This window comes from Aspergillus aculeatinus (assembly GCF_003184765.1).
Source record: "Aspergillus aculeatinus CBS 121060 unplaced genomic scaffold BO66scaffold_3, whole genome shotgun sequence".
Lineage (NCBI taxonomy): Eukaryota > Fungi > Ascomycota > Eurotiomycetes > Eurotiales > Aspergillaceae > Aspergillus > Aspergillus aculeatinus.
In genome coordinates, this window is record NW_020291472.1 from 610,731 (window position 1) to 625,802 (window position 15,072).

Below are 15,072 nucleotides of genomic sequence, written 5' to 3' on the forward strand. Positions count from 1 at the left end.
GCGGCAGGATGATGTGATATCGCCTATCAAGCACGTGGTGATAACGGTCGATAAGCCTAGTACTGAGTAAGTTAGTACTAACTAGTACACACTCCGAGTGTCTTCTTTGGGCCGACGGCCAGTATCACGTGCCCGGCCTGAGGAACTCCTGACTTGCCTTCATCAACAATGAATGCTCGGTTGAACTTCTCTATTGCTACGTCTTCTTGATCAGCGATTTCTTGTCATATTCATTCAAAGCGCCTTCACTTGATCGGGGCGTTCCGCCTACGATCGCTCCGCCTTTCCCACTTCCAGCTCATCCAATACATCGCCCTTCCCTCTTCCACCCCCTCCATCCCCCTCCCGGGCTCAATCACTAGGTAGTTCTGCGGCGTCCCTTTGATCGATCGATTACCAACAACTCCGTCTCAAATTCTCTTTAACGGCTCAAAACAGCCCCTCGATAGTCTCGGTACCTTTCTGTACGACGACCTTTGAAAAGAAATCCAATCTATCCTCTGGGAGGCTCGAACCATGGCCACAACAGAGGGACCCGCCAGGGCGCATGGTGCGCAAAGCAATTCCCCAGTGTTCTGTTTCTCCTCCAACTGTCTAACTCATGATTCTGGGAAAGATCGCAATGGACGCCGTCATCCCTTCTCCAGTTGGATGAAGCGGCTTGCTAGTTTAAAACATTCGACCGATTCAGGTTCCAACCGTTGGTCTCACAAACGCCATGCGACGCCGAAACACAAGAACCGCAATTCGAAGAATAACCCCTACCCACTTTCTGGAAATAACACCGCTGCCAATCCCTGTGGTGACAACATCAGCGATGCTACTGCATCGGATTTCAGCGCCGAAACTGACGGGCAATCCGGCTCTGGAAGCGAGCCCTCTATCACATACTCCTGTTACGAGCACCAGGTTCCCGCCACCAGTGCTAAATCTACGGCACCCACCATCTCCACAAACGGTGACACAGCCATATCGGACGCAGCTTATTCGAAGGCAGGTACAATGGTCACGGCCGGAGGAGGGATCAGTTCACACGGTGGGGGCGAAGGAAGCACCTTTTCATCCCCAGCGCCATCCGTCCGGTCTCTAACAACCACCTTGACCACGGTTCAATCGGCAGCACCATCGGGCCACCTCTACAATCCGCAGAATCACCACCATGGTCTTGCTCACACCAACTCCTTGCAGAATCATGCGACGCAGCAGGTTCAATTTTCTCATCAATTTCCCTCGTCGCCGGCCACGGCGGTCCCGCCCCACCTTACTCCTCACGGTCACTCGGTTACTTACAGCTCCGCGACGGCGAACAATCTTCTCACCGACAATGCATCCATACTTACACTGGCGTCTTCCTCCAAGCGACGGCGTCGTAACTCCTTAGATACCAATGCCTCGGTGCGCGCCTTGGCCCCGTCCTCAGTCTTTGGTGGTAGTCGGGAGAGTCTGCCTCTGAGTGTTCTCAGCGGTACTATTGGAGAGCAGCCTTCCAATACCTCCTCGCTCAATGCTCCAGGCGTTCTTAATCGTCCTAGCTTGGTCGGTCTTGCCAGCGTAGAGCGCGCCAGCGTCTACTCAGCCTCAAGCGCTACCCCGTTGGCTGGTGAGCGCGGCAATTTTCACAAGGCCGCCACCACGGCCGGGGATGCCGCGAGCACTATGAGTGTGTCTCATTCGCATAGCCGTCACGATAGTAACGCAGCCAGCGTGACCGGCGCTGGCCCCGGGAATGCGTGGTCAGGGCCATCCCAACAGCAGCAAGCGGCCGTAACGGGGCGCATCAGCCGTCGCAGCTCAGGATGGGGCGAAATCAACGGCGACGAAAGCGACGAAGAGAAGCTTCCCGAACGGAAAGCAGGTGAAAGTGAGGAGGCTATGGCAGAGTCCACAATCAGAAAGTCAAGGCAGCAGCTTGATGGGTTGCTGCTTGAGAAATAGCACACTTTCTCTCGCATTTCCATGACATGGCCATGGTTCTCTGACCGCTATTTACCTCACATGCCTTTCCTTTTATCTTCCGCTCACCAGGTTATCGCAACGAAGTTACGCAACGCCAGATAAGAGACTCCATGACAGTGACATATTGATTCCCACGGCTTCGCTACATTCTATTTCCAGTTTATCGTTTTCTTTTTTTTTTGCTCTTGCCCGTGCCAACCATTTCTTTGATTGCAGCCCCACCACATAATGTCTCATATGCGAAGGGGAAAGGAGCGGCGGGGCTATTGTCTTCCCTTCGAGGTGTTCGGGAGTTATAGCTTGGGGTTCGCCGACAACCTTTCATTTACTTGTGTTTCTTTCATTCTTCAAGCGGCGCTTCGGGTTATGGGAGGAGTTTTAGACTGGTATGGGGGGTTCATCGCTGTTTTCCGTTGAGACATGTAAAGAATGAACTCATGCCTCTTCGTGGATCGGTGTATATCATTCGATCCATAATTACACCCCACACATACACCCAATCTTTACACGTAGATCGGCCGAAAGGAAGAGAGAACCGTCCTCCCCCCTGCGGCATGGTCGTTAATCCGGTCTCAAAAACATGGGCCAGTGGCTAGTGAATCTTGATAGGCAGGGTACTTCTGAAAGGTGAACTGAGATAACATTGCTTTGGTATCATTCATTATCATATACTTTTATAAAAGGGGACAAATCACAATGAGCTAAGCCAGCTGGGATTCTGTACTGCAGGTGTCTGCCCTTAACAACTGAAATAGCACGTTGACCTTCCCACCGCCCGAGCAAACCACCTCCATCATAAACAGGCTCCGCGTACGCCGAACACTTTCCACACACGCACACCAACCAATATTAACATAGAGCATGGCAAGAAGAAGGACACGAGCAGGGGGACGAGCGTGACGGGAGGTCCCTTGCATGGATGTGAACATCTACAGGAAGAGAAGTGGGGAAGGGCGAAGAACTCAGGATAAGACTAGGCATGCTCGCACGCAAATGGAAGAGTAAACAAGAGAATCAATACTAGGCAGTGCCTACGCCGATCTTGGAGTCAGAACTACTCCGTTCGCTGTCCTTCTGCTGTGAGGCGAGGAACTTCTGAAACATGATGGCAATATCGTTCTCCGACTTTTTGGCCTCTTCTGAGGTCTGCCCGTTCTTCTCTGTGATGAGGTTCTTCAGCCACTGGTTCTCCAACTCCAGGGCTGTGACGCGAGCCTCCAATGCGGTGTTCTTTTCCGTGGTCTCCTTGACGGTCTTCTCGAGAGCTTGCTCGCGCATCTTCTTCTTCACACGGAAGCGGGCGCTGGCGGCGGTGTTGCGCCGGCGCTTGTCTTCCTCCGCCGCGATGCGGGCGACCTCTTCGACGCTCATAGGTGGGACCTTCTGGGTGTTCTTACGCTTCGGCGCGGTGGCAGACGTGGAGGAAGTGGTAGCAGGAGGTACAGCGGTAGCAGCGGGAGGGGACATCGATGACGATGACTGCGGAGAATGTTGCGAAGACGCCTGACTCGGAGCCGGGTTCACATTGTAGGGTGCATTCGGCAAGGGCGGCAGAGCGGAGAACTGTGGGTTGCGAGGTGGTGGCACAGCTTGAGTGTTGACCGCATTCACATTGGAGGATGGAATGTCGTTGACATTGCCGAAGCCTTTGAAGCAGAAATCAGTGATAAGTCCAGGGACAGTTGTAACTATCAGCCTCGCAAGACAGAAACGCAGAAGGGAAGAAGAGCAGCATTGGGTCCAGACAAATCGCCAAGACGGCTCCGAGTTGAGAGGCCAAGGCAACCCTCAAATGCAGCCTCCCATGCGGTGTCACGTGGTATTGCGCAATTGGAGGTGCGGCTCGCGCTATGAATCCCATAGGCAAGACTACTGCACGTTTTGCGATCGTCGCACAGACGATGGGATCTCATGCAGGTGGCGAGCCAATCAGGAAAAGTGCAAATGGTGTGCTTAATCTAGGCAGAGCAGCTGGTATAAAACCTGTGCTCGTGGTATGATCCTAGAGGGGCAAAAAATGTTTCTGAAGGAGGGCAGGGAAAATGGGACGCAGAGCATGAGAATGAGCTAGCGCGGGCAGAGACAACGACATCCACGGATGATGAGTTGGCTCAATGCTCAGGCTTCTGAAAGGTAATGCAAAGTGACTCTTTCCAAAAGGCCAGTTTGATAGGATATTCAGTCGCATCATGTCCCACTCCAGGATGAAAACGAGGCGGCAAGAAACAACGATTCCCTACTCACCTCCCAGAAGATTCAAGAAATCCATGTCGGAGTTGGCATCCTGCGCGGTCTCCCTCTTCACTGTAGTCTTATCCACCGAATCAAAAGCAGGCAGGTTGATGTCGCCAAAGTGGTCGAAGTCAAAAAACTCGGTGTTGGTAAACAACGAAAGATCGGCATCGAAGTTGTAGGATTCTTGCTGTTGCTGCTGCATAGCCTGGTCATATGGCGAAGGGATGGCATTCAGATCTTCCAGGTACTGGGAAAAGTTCGGGGCCCGACGGCCGTTGAATTCAGACATGGTGTTGGATTGAGGCGGGCCGTGGCCTCTGTGCGTCTCGAATTTACCAGGCGGCGAAAGCAATGGAGGTCATTCAAGACGACAATACCGACTTCGTTTTATGGCTGAGCCATGCAATAGATTGAACTCGTGGATTATCCGACGTGGATAGATATAGACCGGAGACGATATGATAGTGGAAAGCCAGGTCCGAGGAAGTGAGATGGGGCTCACGAGCGCTTGATTGAGTCGACGGCGTTTGGCGATGATCGATAGAGATTGATTGTCGGGAGTCGGGTTGTCGATGAGTTGGGTGGATGGAGTCTGGGGAAGAGAGAAAGAATAGAATAGAAGAGGGTGAAAGAGCGAAATGGGCGGGCGGGCGGAGGAGGGTCAGTGGAGGGTTCGGGTTGAATTCATTCCAATGTGGGACGCGCGGGAGGCCGAAAAAGGGCACTGGCCACTGGCCACTGGGTAAATTCAATGATTACAGCGGGGTGGGGGGTATGAGTGGGTGGTTTGATTATTAAGACTCGTGGGAAACTCCCGTAGGTAGGTAACTTACGGAGTACTGTAAGACTAAGTTACTAGTACCTACTCGTACTCCGAGTACTTATCAGTAGGAATCAGTCAGTTGCCCGCGGTCAACGACTAATACAAGTGACTAACAGACTTTCTTTCAGCCTTCCATTCAGTCTTGTCTTTTGTTCTCTTCGTTCTCTTCGTTCTCTTCGTTCTCTTCGTTCTCTTCTTCAGAACTTCTGCATCATCTTGTAGACTCAATGTAATCATTAAGCAACTAACTACTAACTACTCAGTATACTGAGTATGGAGTATGCCTGGCTACGCAAGTCCTTGAATTCCTCCTCTTTCCTGCCTTGCTTGCGTCGCTCTCGCCACAGCGCCGCCCGCCCTTCCGGATCATGACATCGAAGCCGAGTCATCCTCGTTTCAGTGGCCGACGCCGAGATCGGCTTGCTTTTTTGGGGTTGGGGTTGTGGTAGGTTCCAGTTTCCACGAGCCCTGCCCGGTTTTGAGTTCCAACTTCAAAGGCCTTCGGTAGATTATTATTAATCACTCTTCTCCCTCTTCTCCCTCAATGAAGTCAGTTTGTCGACACGCCGGCGGGCAGACCCGAGGCTTTTTCCCTTTTGTTTTTTTTTTTGCTTAGGGTTGCAGTGCAGAAGGTCTTGGGAAGTGAGTTCAGCCAACCAATCGACTTCAGTACACCCAGACGGCGTCTGCCACAGTGCTTATGGTTGGCCCAAGCTGAACGCTTATAGTCGAAGTGGTCTAGTATCGCTAATGAGGTATCTACAAAGTAGACTAGACTACTAAGTACTCATAAACGCAGAGGAAATCTTTCCTTCTACGTCCGTTTGCTGCTCCACTTTTCCCCTCGTATGCCTTCTCAAAGAAGTATTCCCATCCGCCCGTTGAGTCTGTTTTAGCCCGTAGCGCAGTTATTTCGGTCCGAAGAGTCCCTTAGGTGTAAGTAAGAGACGTAGTTCGTACTGTACTTGGTAGCCTTGCCCTAAGTCCAAACAACTTTCACACACCACTGTCTTCCATCCAGCTGACAGTGATTCACGAGGGAATTCAGGATTTATAATCACCCTAAACAGTTGGTGAACTTTCTTTGTCCCACTCGTTCATGCCAAAAACAGTAAGGGCAACGGCGATATTATAAGACCGACTGTAAGTCCGGTCTCTTATCGCCACGTGACTCTCGTTTGTTGATGCCCCAGGAATCCCAAAACTTGGTCGCGTTCGCATCACGACTTTCGGGCCCCCGACCAGCATAGAGCCAAGGTACTTTGGGGCTCGTCATTTACAACGCCTACATTGTGCGACCTTGTCATGTATACCGAACTCGGTTCTTAATACTACATTCAGTCGCCAGTCACAATGGCGCGGTCCAAATCAATCCGTGCTCCCACTACTGCCAGTCTTCCTAGCAACCTTCGCATACCTTCTTCCACCCCATCGCTGGTCAAGACGTTTGGCAAGCTTACTCGCCAGGCTTTACTTGACCTTGTCTTCCAGTGGCTTGAGGATGGCAATGTCCAGCACTTTCCGCCATATCTCCAAGCCAACGAAGGCGGCAAACGGGAAGAAGAGGGTGATGACGACGGACTCCGTCCCTATCCCGCTGAGCGGACTATCAACGGGGTTCGCAACGCCTACCAGGAGCTGCAGTTTCGGAAGGGGGGGAAACGCGAAGTCATAGATCGGATTCTTGAAGGCGACTGGCGACATGGCATCACACTTCGTCAGCTGGCAATGGTCGACCTGCGCTACATGGACGACCATCCGTCAGGTCTGCGCTGGACAGCTTTAGAACTTGCTCGCATCGACAACCCGTCCTCGAACGAATCCTCCGCGTGCATACCGCGTGTTCACGCATCGACTTTCCTAAGCAGTCTTCAGCAACAGATCTCTCCCCTAGTGAAAGCCCACTACCATCTTGCCCGGTCGACCTCTCTTCCCCTCACCGTGCTCCGTGTCTTCGTCACCGCCTCGCCTTACCAAACTGCCCCTCGTCAGAGTGCCGAATCTCTCACCGACTCGTCTAGAACCATCTATGTCGCTTTCCCAGACAGTTGCCCATTCTTTTACACATCCATGGCTTCTCCCCAGACAGCCTCCAAGGCTAGTTCCGCTCTCCCGAACTCCCTCGTCGCAACAGACGTTCGCAGCCTCCAGCGCCTGGTCCGAGATGCTATTCCTAAAGCCCTCTCTCTCCCCCATCAACGATATACCGTCAAGCCCACCTCCTTAACAGCAAAGAGTCTCGAGGCCCTGCTCGCCCTTCGGGGCCCCGGTCGATCCAACCAAGCCAACGGCGCATTCAGTATCTTCGCAGACGCCGCCTTGGAAGGGAGCCCCTTGGACCCACGGCCATCCAACACCGTCTCTCCGGAGGAGCATAACCGCCAATTAGGGTCGGTTCGCTCCAGGGATTCGGCCGGGAAAGAGAACACGGCGACTGACGCAAAGGAAGCCACCCTTGAAACCAGAAGGGCCTCTAAGCGATCTCTCGCTGACTCCAAGGAACCCGGTACCTCCAAGAAGCGGACTCTGGCCCTGCAGTCCCGTTTCGGCACTTCGGGTACCTTGTCTTCTGCGCCGCTTGATCGACTGGATGTTAGGCTACTCGATGCCTTACCAGGTGATGCAAAGCCAACAGAGCACGCTCAACAACCAACAGTCTCGCTGGCGTTCGCCGGTACGGATGTGATTGGTGGGATTCGAAAGCTTGTGGAGTTGGGTGTTATTGACGCGGAGAGGATGCCTTGCTGGATGACGGGTGAGGAAGGGGTCAGTGTCCTTGCGGTGAGAGAGGGGAGGAGAGTGAGTAAAGCCGGTAGATGAAATCCTCTGGCACGGGCTTTTTTATTTTTCGGCTAATACGGTACTGTTAATGCTTCGTGAGACGTTGAAGCCGATGCAGGCCACCTACTCAAGCACATGGAGCCTCAACATCAGGTGTGCAAGTATGGGCTACCCCCATTCCCCCCTCCGCCATGTCATCGGGGCACCATCATTACCACTGAGAGGGGAAACATGGTGGGACATCTATCGAAACAAGCAACGTAGAATCAAGTTCGACGTTCCTGTGCCATCAGCATAGGTGAAGTCGATCAATTCGCCTTAGAATGGCGGCGCCCTTTCTGACAGCACTGGAAATCAAATCTCTCTTAGTCATCTCCGGGCGTGTCAAACCCGGCTAGGTCATTACCCTTCAGTCCTTCAAGTTCAGTTGGATCTAAATAGGTCGCTGGAAGGTTTGATGAGGATAATCGATAAGGTCTAACTCATCAAATGATGCAGAACCTGGGCGGATCAAATAATTTTCAACAGCACATGTGTGTCAGAATGAAGAATACCTCATATTCATTAAGCATAATGATAACAATGGCCATGGAAATGACCGGATGAGAGTTGGGATTCAGCCCATTCCAGCCAGATAGCCTGAGACTAGCATGCAACAGCTGACTCCCAAAATCCTCCCCGCTAACCGAAAGCAAATTGTTTATTGCAGAATTATGACCGTGCCAGACGGCAGAAGAAGTGAAGAACACGCCTTGAAGCCAGCGTACAATAGACTCAGCTCTTGCCATGACCTCATCAATAGTCATCGTAATCCCAGTCGTCCTCGTGCTGGTGCTGCTGTCGGCGCACCCAGAAAGGATGGTAGCTCGAAACGTCTAATCAGAGTCAGTCTGTCAGTATTGGTTACTCTTCGCATATATGCGAAGTAACGACAAATGGCGTTTCTGAATGAGAGCTTCGTACCGCGACGGCCTGAGAGACCAAAGTGCTGTGCCACATTGACATATCCATCCCGACTGAATTTGCCTTGGCGGGAGAGGTCCTCCACATTCACATTTTCGGTATCCGGCTGCCAGGGTGAACGACTTAATTGGGTTAATAACATATAGTAAAGATCTAGATGGCAGGGAACACACCAATAGACACATCTGACACCCTGTGCCTGCTGGGTGGCAGCCCATTGCTGAAAGCAAGCCTTGTGAATGTTGTTCCCGCATGCAGCTCGACACCACACAATGTCCTCTCTTTGGGGCTCGAATTCCATGAAGCATATTGGACAGTCTCCCTCGATCGGTTTTCTGTTGCCAGCGTTGTCCTCTGTGGATTGCTCTTTGCTGAGCGGGGAACCGTTGTATATCGCCCGCAGTTCCTGCAAGACGGGTGAGCAAATCCTCCAGGCACAGGAGACGATGTTCGTGCTGCCACTTACCGATGATAGAAATGCCAGCTGGTACTGAAGATCCGCCGGCGCTTTGAGGGCGTTGATCAACACTTGAACAGCCATGATTGTTAGGACCATAGAATAACAATGAGTGATAAGTGATAGCGACATAATGATAGGATTTGAGGCATTGTCAAGAGAAACAAAACGCTTACCATAACAGATATGCTTGCATTGATTACCCTTGCGTGCATCTGGACAGTCGCAGGTTGGCACCTTCCCAATAGTGGTTTTGTAGATGTTGCCAGTGGTCCCGACAATGTCGAAGCTCATATTCAGAAATCCGTCTACGAGATTGACGGTATGCCCAACAATAAACATGCTTGAGACAGTTAGCTTCAATATTCCGAGTAATTCTGAGTCCAAAGATCTCACCGTTGACTCATTGCACGTGCAGCCCTCTCTTTGAAGGATACCGGGGCATGGGGCCTGAATCTACGCTCTCGACGCTCTTCACTGGGCGCTTGCGCCCTGGGCTTTTTTCCCGGCCGAGTGGAGGACTGCTCGGTACGACCAACATCCCTGAGTTTGGTTGAATTGGTGGTGTCAGAAACAGCCTTTCGCAACCTTTTGGTGGTGGTAGTGGTCGTCGTCGTCGTCGTTGTTATTGTTTCCTCCTCATCAGCAGATCGCTTCCTTTTCGAGACCGCGGATGTGCTTGTTGTTGCCTTTGCACGCTGCTTTCGAGCCCCACCCCGTGAGGTTCTGACAGTCTGCAAGCGAGCAGTTGCATTTGAGGTTGCACCCATCGTAAGGAGGAGGAAGTTGGCTCTAGTGATCTTGAAGGGCTTGGACTTCAAATGGAAGGTCGCTTTCACAAGATCGCAGTGGCGACGGATAGCGACCAACATGGAAGAGATAAGTGACCGATAAGCGATTAATTCCGCCGCATGACACAAGTACTGCAATATCCTCACAAGTTTCGGGTCTGAGATGCGCAGTCAGCAAGCTTGCAGCTTGAGTGAGATAGCAGTCAATGGCCAATTGTCACATTTCAGAACCTATCCGGTGCCACTTGCTTTTGGTGACGAGAGAGGTGAAGACGGATCATATGGATTCAGCCTATAGAAGATGAGGCTCGCGATCTACACAAGGCCCCGAGGCGGTGAGCCGACCGACTAATCAAGAGAGCGGCAGCCTCCGTCATTTGGCAGTTGTTGCGGTACTAACCTCATTGACACTGCTTTTTGTCAGTGTCGTTGTGAGGTTGTTTAGAAGCTACTATTATTGATTTGGCTCTAATTAGATACTATTTTCTGAGATCTTGTGTATTAGGGCTTAGTAATTGCTAACGACACCGGCAGTATTTTCCACATCACTGGCACTAGACCTTTTCACAAGTGGAAAGCTACGGAGACGCCGAATCAAGACATTCTACGGGGACATTTGTACTCCGCAAAATCGTATGGAGTAAGTATAGTAAGCGCTTCACCGCCCTCAGCGCCGCCCTTGTATGGGGTTCTAAAATGACGTTCATCCAAGCTACTGTTACCTTACCTCCCACGACAAAAGACAGAACTCTTCAGAAGCTAAAATGGCACGCTCTCGTGCTCTTTCGGGCGCAGATGGCCCTAAAGAGCCCCATGCAATTTCACTCAAAGGTATGGATGGCATTGCCGGGGTTCTCTTCCCCCTTGACAAAGCACTTGGCTGATTGATTGATGAATGATCGTTCAGTCTTGCGGTAAGCGATTGCATTCCTGTTGAAATACTACACCTATCAGCGACAACTTCATCGCGCACTTCTCTCCTGACAATACCCACAAGGCTGTCTCGCCCTTCTCTATCCTACCAGTATCCCTTACCGGCGGCAAATACGAAGATCTCGAGCAAAGCATCACTGAGCTACCCCGCCGATCACACGGACGGTCAATTCATCCTCACTCCCAATGTAAATCGATGCAGTCATGGTCTGATGTTCGGCTACTGACACGAAACTTACAAGCTGACTCTACCTCCTGCCTTCGGATCTGCATACGTCGGCGAGACATTTGCATGCACGCTCAGTGCAAACAATGAGCTGTCTGCAGATGAGGCGTCACGTGTTGTCACCTCTGTCCGAATTGTCGCTGAAATGCAAACACCCTCTCAGGTAGCGGCGTTGGATCTCGAGCCTGCGGAAGATACATCTCAAAAGGACGGGTTGCAGAAGGGCCAATCTTTGCAGAAAATTGTACGGTTTGATCTCAAGGAGGAGGGCAATCACATACTAGCGGTCAGTGTGAGCTACACGGAGACGTCGATAGGCTCGGATGCCCAGGCAGCAAGCGGCAGAGTCCGGACCTTCCGCAAACTTTATCAGTTTGTCGCTCAGCCCTGTCTGAGTGTACGGACCAAAGCTTCCGAACTGGCGCCCCTTGAAGTCGAAAACAAGAGTTTGGGTCCGTACGGGAAGACGCGCTTGCTCCGCTTCGCGCTAGAGGCCCAACTAGAAAATGTGGGCGATGGCCCGGTCGTGGTCAAGGTAGGTTGCAGATCGTGGGGACTTTCCTTTTGAAATCTCAGTAGCATGGCCGAGATCCTCGCTGCACGCATACTAATTTTTGGCAGCAAACACGACTCAACCCCAAGCCACCATTCAAGTCCATATCCTTGAACTGGGACTTGGAAGGAACCGATTTGACAGATTCCCAGCCGCCGACTTTACATCCACGCGATGTCCTGCAGGCCGCTTTCCTGGTTGAACAAGAGGAAGGGCAGCAGGAAGGTCTCGAGGCCCTACAGAAGGACATGAGACGCGATGGGCGGGCTGCTCTAGGCCAATTATCTATCGAGTGGCGAGGTGCGATGGGAGATAAGGGATTTTTGACCACAGGAAACCTCATGACGAGGCGACGGGCGTGAGCTCAAAGCAAAGGGGGGAAAATGACGCGTTTCTGAATCCTAGAGGATAGCTAGCTTACGAGTAGTGTTCTATCTCTGTACAACGGCCTATCTATGTTTAGCGGTCTGTCACCATGCGAAACATCGCAGCGAAGAGACGCCTGCAAGCGCGCCAGTTGCGAGTGCTTTTCTGCCGGTGCATATTTCGAAACAGAGGAACCGAACAACTCAGCAGTGACGCACCATGCTGTGCGACCGATCAGGGAGGCCAATGGGTATGGCGTCGACTGCCGGGGGGTAATCGATCAGAACCCCAGTCGCGATGGGTTAGCGACGACAACAATCCGGAACCTTGGGCTGGTTACACTCAAGCGTGCGTGTGCAAAAGCAGGAATTTCCGTCGACTGCCTGCAGTGGTGGTGGAGTGGTGAGGCCTGTCCGTCTCTTTTTGAGTTGGCGAGTTGGAAACCTGTCCAACAAAAGTACAACCTGAAGGCTAGAACGCCCGACGGATGCGGGTTTCTATTGATAGTCTAGGTTGGGACCAGTAGTGGGAGAAGCTCTTTATTATTATTGAAATCTGGACCAGCCATGTGCTGTTCGTTTCGTCGATCTCGGGATGTATAACAACCAAAGTAGAGAGTGATGGAGCGTTGATGGAGCGTGGGTTCAAGTAAAGACTGGCTAGACCATTCAGACACTGATTGTCTAGATTCCAGACCACGTAACAAAGTCTAGAAAGGCTAGGCTATAAGTGCACGGCGTACGGAGTACAGTACACTAGTTACAGTATCCTCTAAGTTAGTTGGGGCTTCCCTGAACTTGATACACCTTGCCCATGGAGGGGAAACTAAATTACCTTGGGTGACGCATAGAAGATGGTGTATTATTTTTGTAACTATATCGTGATGGTCGTGATAGCGGTAACCTGAGTACAAGTAGTATTTACTGTACTATACTTAGTTTGCGGAGTCTAGCCCGCTCTCTGGCCCGACATGTCCGGAACACAATGACATTGACCGTGTAGCATGATTCATGAATGGTCAGTATCAGACAATTGGTGAGGCGAGTCGAAGCTGTGTACCGGTAAAGTGCTGCCCTCGTTGTTGGCTACAGTACGGAGTAGTATATTGATAGATGAACAACACAATTGACTGTAAAGGAAAGGGGCAGCAAGAGGTGCGAACGGGGGGCCGGCGAGATTTCATAAGTTTTACATGATCTGCCCCCAAGACCACCCTTCTTACCTTGCCTGCTGTGGCACAAAACCACACACTCACCCCTTTTTCTCCCGCCCCTCCCCCGTATCGGAGGGAGTCGGGCATGTGCGCGCCGGCGGAGACATGCCCTCACAAAGGGAATCGCGTAGCCTGCCTGCCCTGTCAAGACTAACTAGTATCACTTATGTAACGGCACAAGCAACAGGCATCGGGCTGGGGATCTCAAATGCTACGACCATGGATCTCGGAGCCGGATCGGAATTGTTCCATCATGTTCGGTAAAAGTACATCAACGATAGTATGTGTAGCGCAGGGGTTTTCAATCATGTCGAGCATAAAAGTAATAGTTTAGTTGGTGGATGCATAAAATCTAATTATGCGGGTCAGCAAGTCCGGGGAAGTAAGGTTATGTAAGGAACCATTTACTTGGGTACTCGTAGCTAGGTAGGTTCTTTCTGTTGCAGGCGATGTCCTTCTTTTCTTTTGATTCTGGAGGGGGCTGTTCGCTCAGATAGAATTTGGAATCAAATTAATTATTTTTTTCCCTGCAGGGTTGATGCTGGTTCATGGATTGTACGATGTACCGGTAGTAGCAGCCTGAAGAAGGTGGCTTTCATGGGCTGTACTCGTCATTGTGGTAGCAGCAGCAGCAGCACCACCACCACCACCACCACCACCACCAACATGCATCCGCCCTATTGACGTCGAATTCAACATGTGGTACTACAGATCCGAGACAGTCCGTCAGTGTATGGTACTTCCCGATCAGGAGGTATATTTTGCTGGGGTCAATGGTCAATGATACTAATCATTAGGACACTTGAGCCTGTGTCTATCATAATCAAACTCAATGAAAATTTATCGTCGAAGCCTCAACTTTTCATCTTATCTGGGTCTGCTCAGAGCACATGCGTACATACCGAGAATTGGTTATCGTCATTGCTGGGGGGGGGGGTCCACATCGATCATCGCCAGTCCACCCCCGGGCCATTCCCGGAGTGCAGCAGAGTTCACCGATGCGAGATGCAACTAAGCAAGATCAGGTAGGTCCAAGGAACCTGAGTGCTGAGGTATGAAGTTGTCAGCGAGTAACTCATAAGTTACTCCTCAGTACCATGCTACCTCCCACCTCCTCCTTTTTCTTTTGTCTTACTTCTGCCCTATGTGAAACCACCAATATATTCTTCATATTGTTGGACAGTTGCGGCCGAGGATGGCTAGTAGCAGCGGGACCTCGGCAGCTAATCTCCATTCCCTGTCCAGGGGAACATTTCGGCATCTGTTCCCCTATTCAGGATCCATTAACTGGTCTCAGGTCCAATAATTCCCGGAACCATGGCTGCATTGTACTGATTCGACCAAACACTGTCTCCAATGATCTCCGGGAGGCTGAGATGATACGATGACACTCACTCAACCTTCAACTGGCGGAAGACAGGATGAAGCTTCGATAACTATGGCTATTTTCATACTAGACCCTCCGCACTGACTCTCAAAAGGTGCCTCCCTCACAGCACTTGGAAACATGGCTAAAGAAAGATCGGATTTCGTCAGCAGAGCATACCTACGCGCGGGTGTCCCTACCTAGTAGTTTCAACATCAACCATTCAACCCCGACCGAGGGGTTTGAGGGAAGAGGTGGCAGAGTCTTGCAAGACGTAATGATCGTGGTTCCCATGGTTGTCTCGAACAGTAGTTCTCACTCCATCTGGCCGCGGACCATTAAGGAGCAGAGATTAGCCAGTGAGCCAAGCACTATGTGTGCGACAGGCTCCACAGGGTCCGGCGATTGA

General features: G+C 51.4%; 5 protein-coding genes across 5 annotated transcripts; 3 read left to right on the top strand and 2 right to left on the bottom strand.

Annotated features, from left to right (window-relative positions):
• Positions 1-516: 516 nt before the first annotated feature.
• BO66DRAFT_312905 (uncharacterized protein) lies at positions 517-1,935 on the top strand (the record flags this gene model as incomplete). Its single annotated transcript, XM_025643370.1, has 2 exons — positions 517-550; positions 617-1,935. The coding sequence occupies 2 exons, from the start codon at positions 517-519 to the stop codon at positions 1,933-1,935; spliced, it is 1,353 nt and encodes a 450-aa protein (XP_025508439.1).
• A 639-nt stretch (positions 1,936-2,574) lies between these two features.
• Positions 2,575-4,921, bottom strand: BO66DRAFT_388089 (putative bZIP transcription factor (MetR)). The gene is made up of 2 exons (XM_025646468.1): positions 4,201-4,921; positions 2,575-3,602 (listed from the first exon to the last, which is right to left on the bottom strand). Exons 1-2 carry the CDS (start codon positions 4,478-4,480, stop codon positions 2,977-2,979), a joined length of 906 nt encoding a protein of 301 aa, XP_025508440.1. The 5' UTR covers positions 4,481-4,921; the 3' UTR covers positions 2,575-2,976.
• A 1,143-nt stretch (positions 4,922-6,064) lies between these two features.
• Positions 6,065-8,215, top strand: BO66DRAFT_111904 (CENP-N/CHL4 family protein). Its single transcript, XM_025641833.1, has one exon. It carries the CDS (start codon positions 6,368-6,370, stop codon positions 7,832-7,834), a length of 1,467 nt encoding a protein of 488 aa, XP_025508441.1. The 5' UTR covers positions 6,065-6,367; the 3' UTR covers positions 7,835-8,215.
• A 123-nt stretch (positions 8,216-8,338) lies between these two features.
• On the bottom strand, positions 8,339-10,265 carry BO66DRAFT_388091 (uncharacterized protein). Its single transcript, XM_025646469.1, has 6 exons — positions 9,612-10,265; positions 9,392-9,558; positions 9,225-9,286; positions 8,932-9,164; positions 8,759-8,880; positions 8,339-8,670 (listed from the first exon to the last, which is right to left on the bottom strand). Exons 1-6 carry the CDS (start codon positions 10,085-10,087, stop codon positions 8,591-8,593), a joined length of 1,140 nt encoding a protein of 379 aa, XP_025508442.1. The 5' UTR covers positions 10,088-10,265; the 3' UTR covers positions 8,339-8,590.
• Positions 10,266-10,770: 505 nt separating this feature from the next.
• BO66DRAFT_467890 (trafficking protein particle complex subunit 13) lies at positions 10,771-12,121 on the top strand (the record flags this gene model as incomplete). Its single annotated transcript, XM_025652605.1, has 5 exons — positions 10,771-10,837; positions 10,914-10,920; positions 11,004-11,127; positions 11,182-11,700; positions 11,787-12,121. The coding sequence occupies 5 exons, from the start codon at positions 10,771-10,773 to the stop codon at positions 12,078-12,080; spliced, it is 1,011 nt and encodes a 336-aa protein (XP_025508443.1). The 3' UTR covers positions 12,081-12,121.
• Between the last annotated feature and the right edge of the window lie 2,951 nt (positions 12,122-15,072).

Excerpts from the sequence above, each read along its gene's own strand:
- BO66DRAFT_388089 (XM_025646468.1), bottom strand. The coding sequence starts at position 4,480 with ATGTCTGAATTCAACGGCCGTCGGGCCCCGAACTTTTCCCAGTACCTG. Across the intron at positions 3,603-4,200 it reads TTTCTTGAATCTTCTGGGAG|GCTTCGGCAATGTCAACGAC; the intron begins GTGAGTAGGGAA and ends TCTGCTTCAAAG.
- BO66DRAFT_111904 (XM_025641833.1), top strand. The coding sequence starts at position 6,368 with ATGGCGCGGTCCAAATCAATCCGTGCTCCCACTACTGCCAGTCTTCCT.
- BO66DRAFT_388091 (XM_025646469.1), bottom strand. The coding sequence starts at position 10,087 with ATGTTGGTCGCTATCCGTCGCCACTGCGATCTTGTGAAAGCGACCTTC. Across the intron at positions 9,165-9,224 it reads AGCTGGCATTTCTATCATCG|GAACTGCGGGCGATATACAA; the intron begins GTAAGTGGCAGC and ends CCCGTCTTGCAG. Across the intron at positions 8,881-8,931 it reads GGTGTCAGATGTGTCTATTG|TCGTTCACCCTGGCAGCCGG; the intron begins GTGTGTTCCCTG and ends AACCCAATTAAG.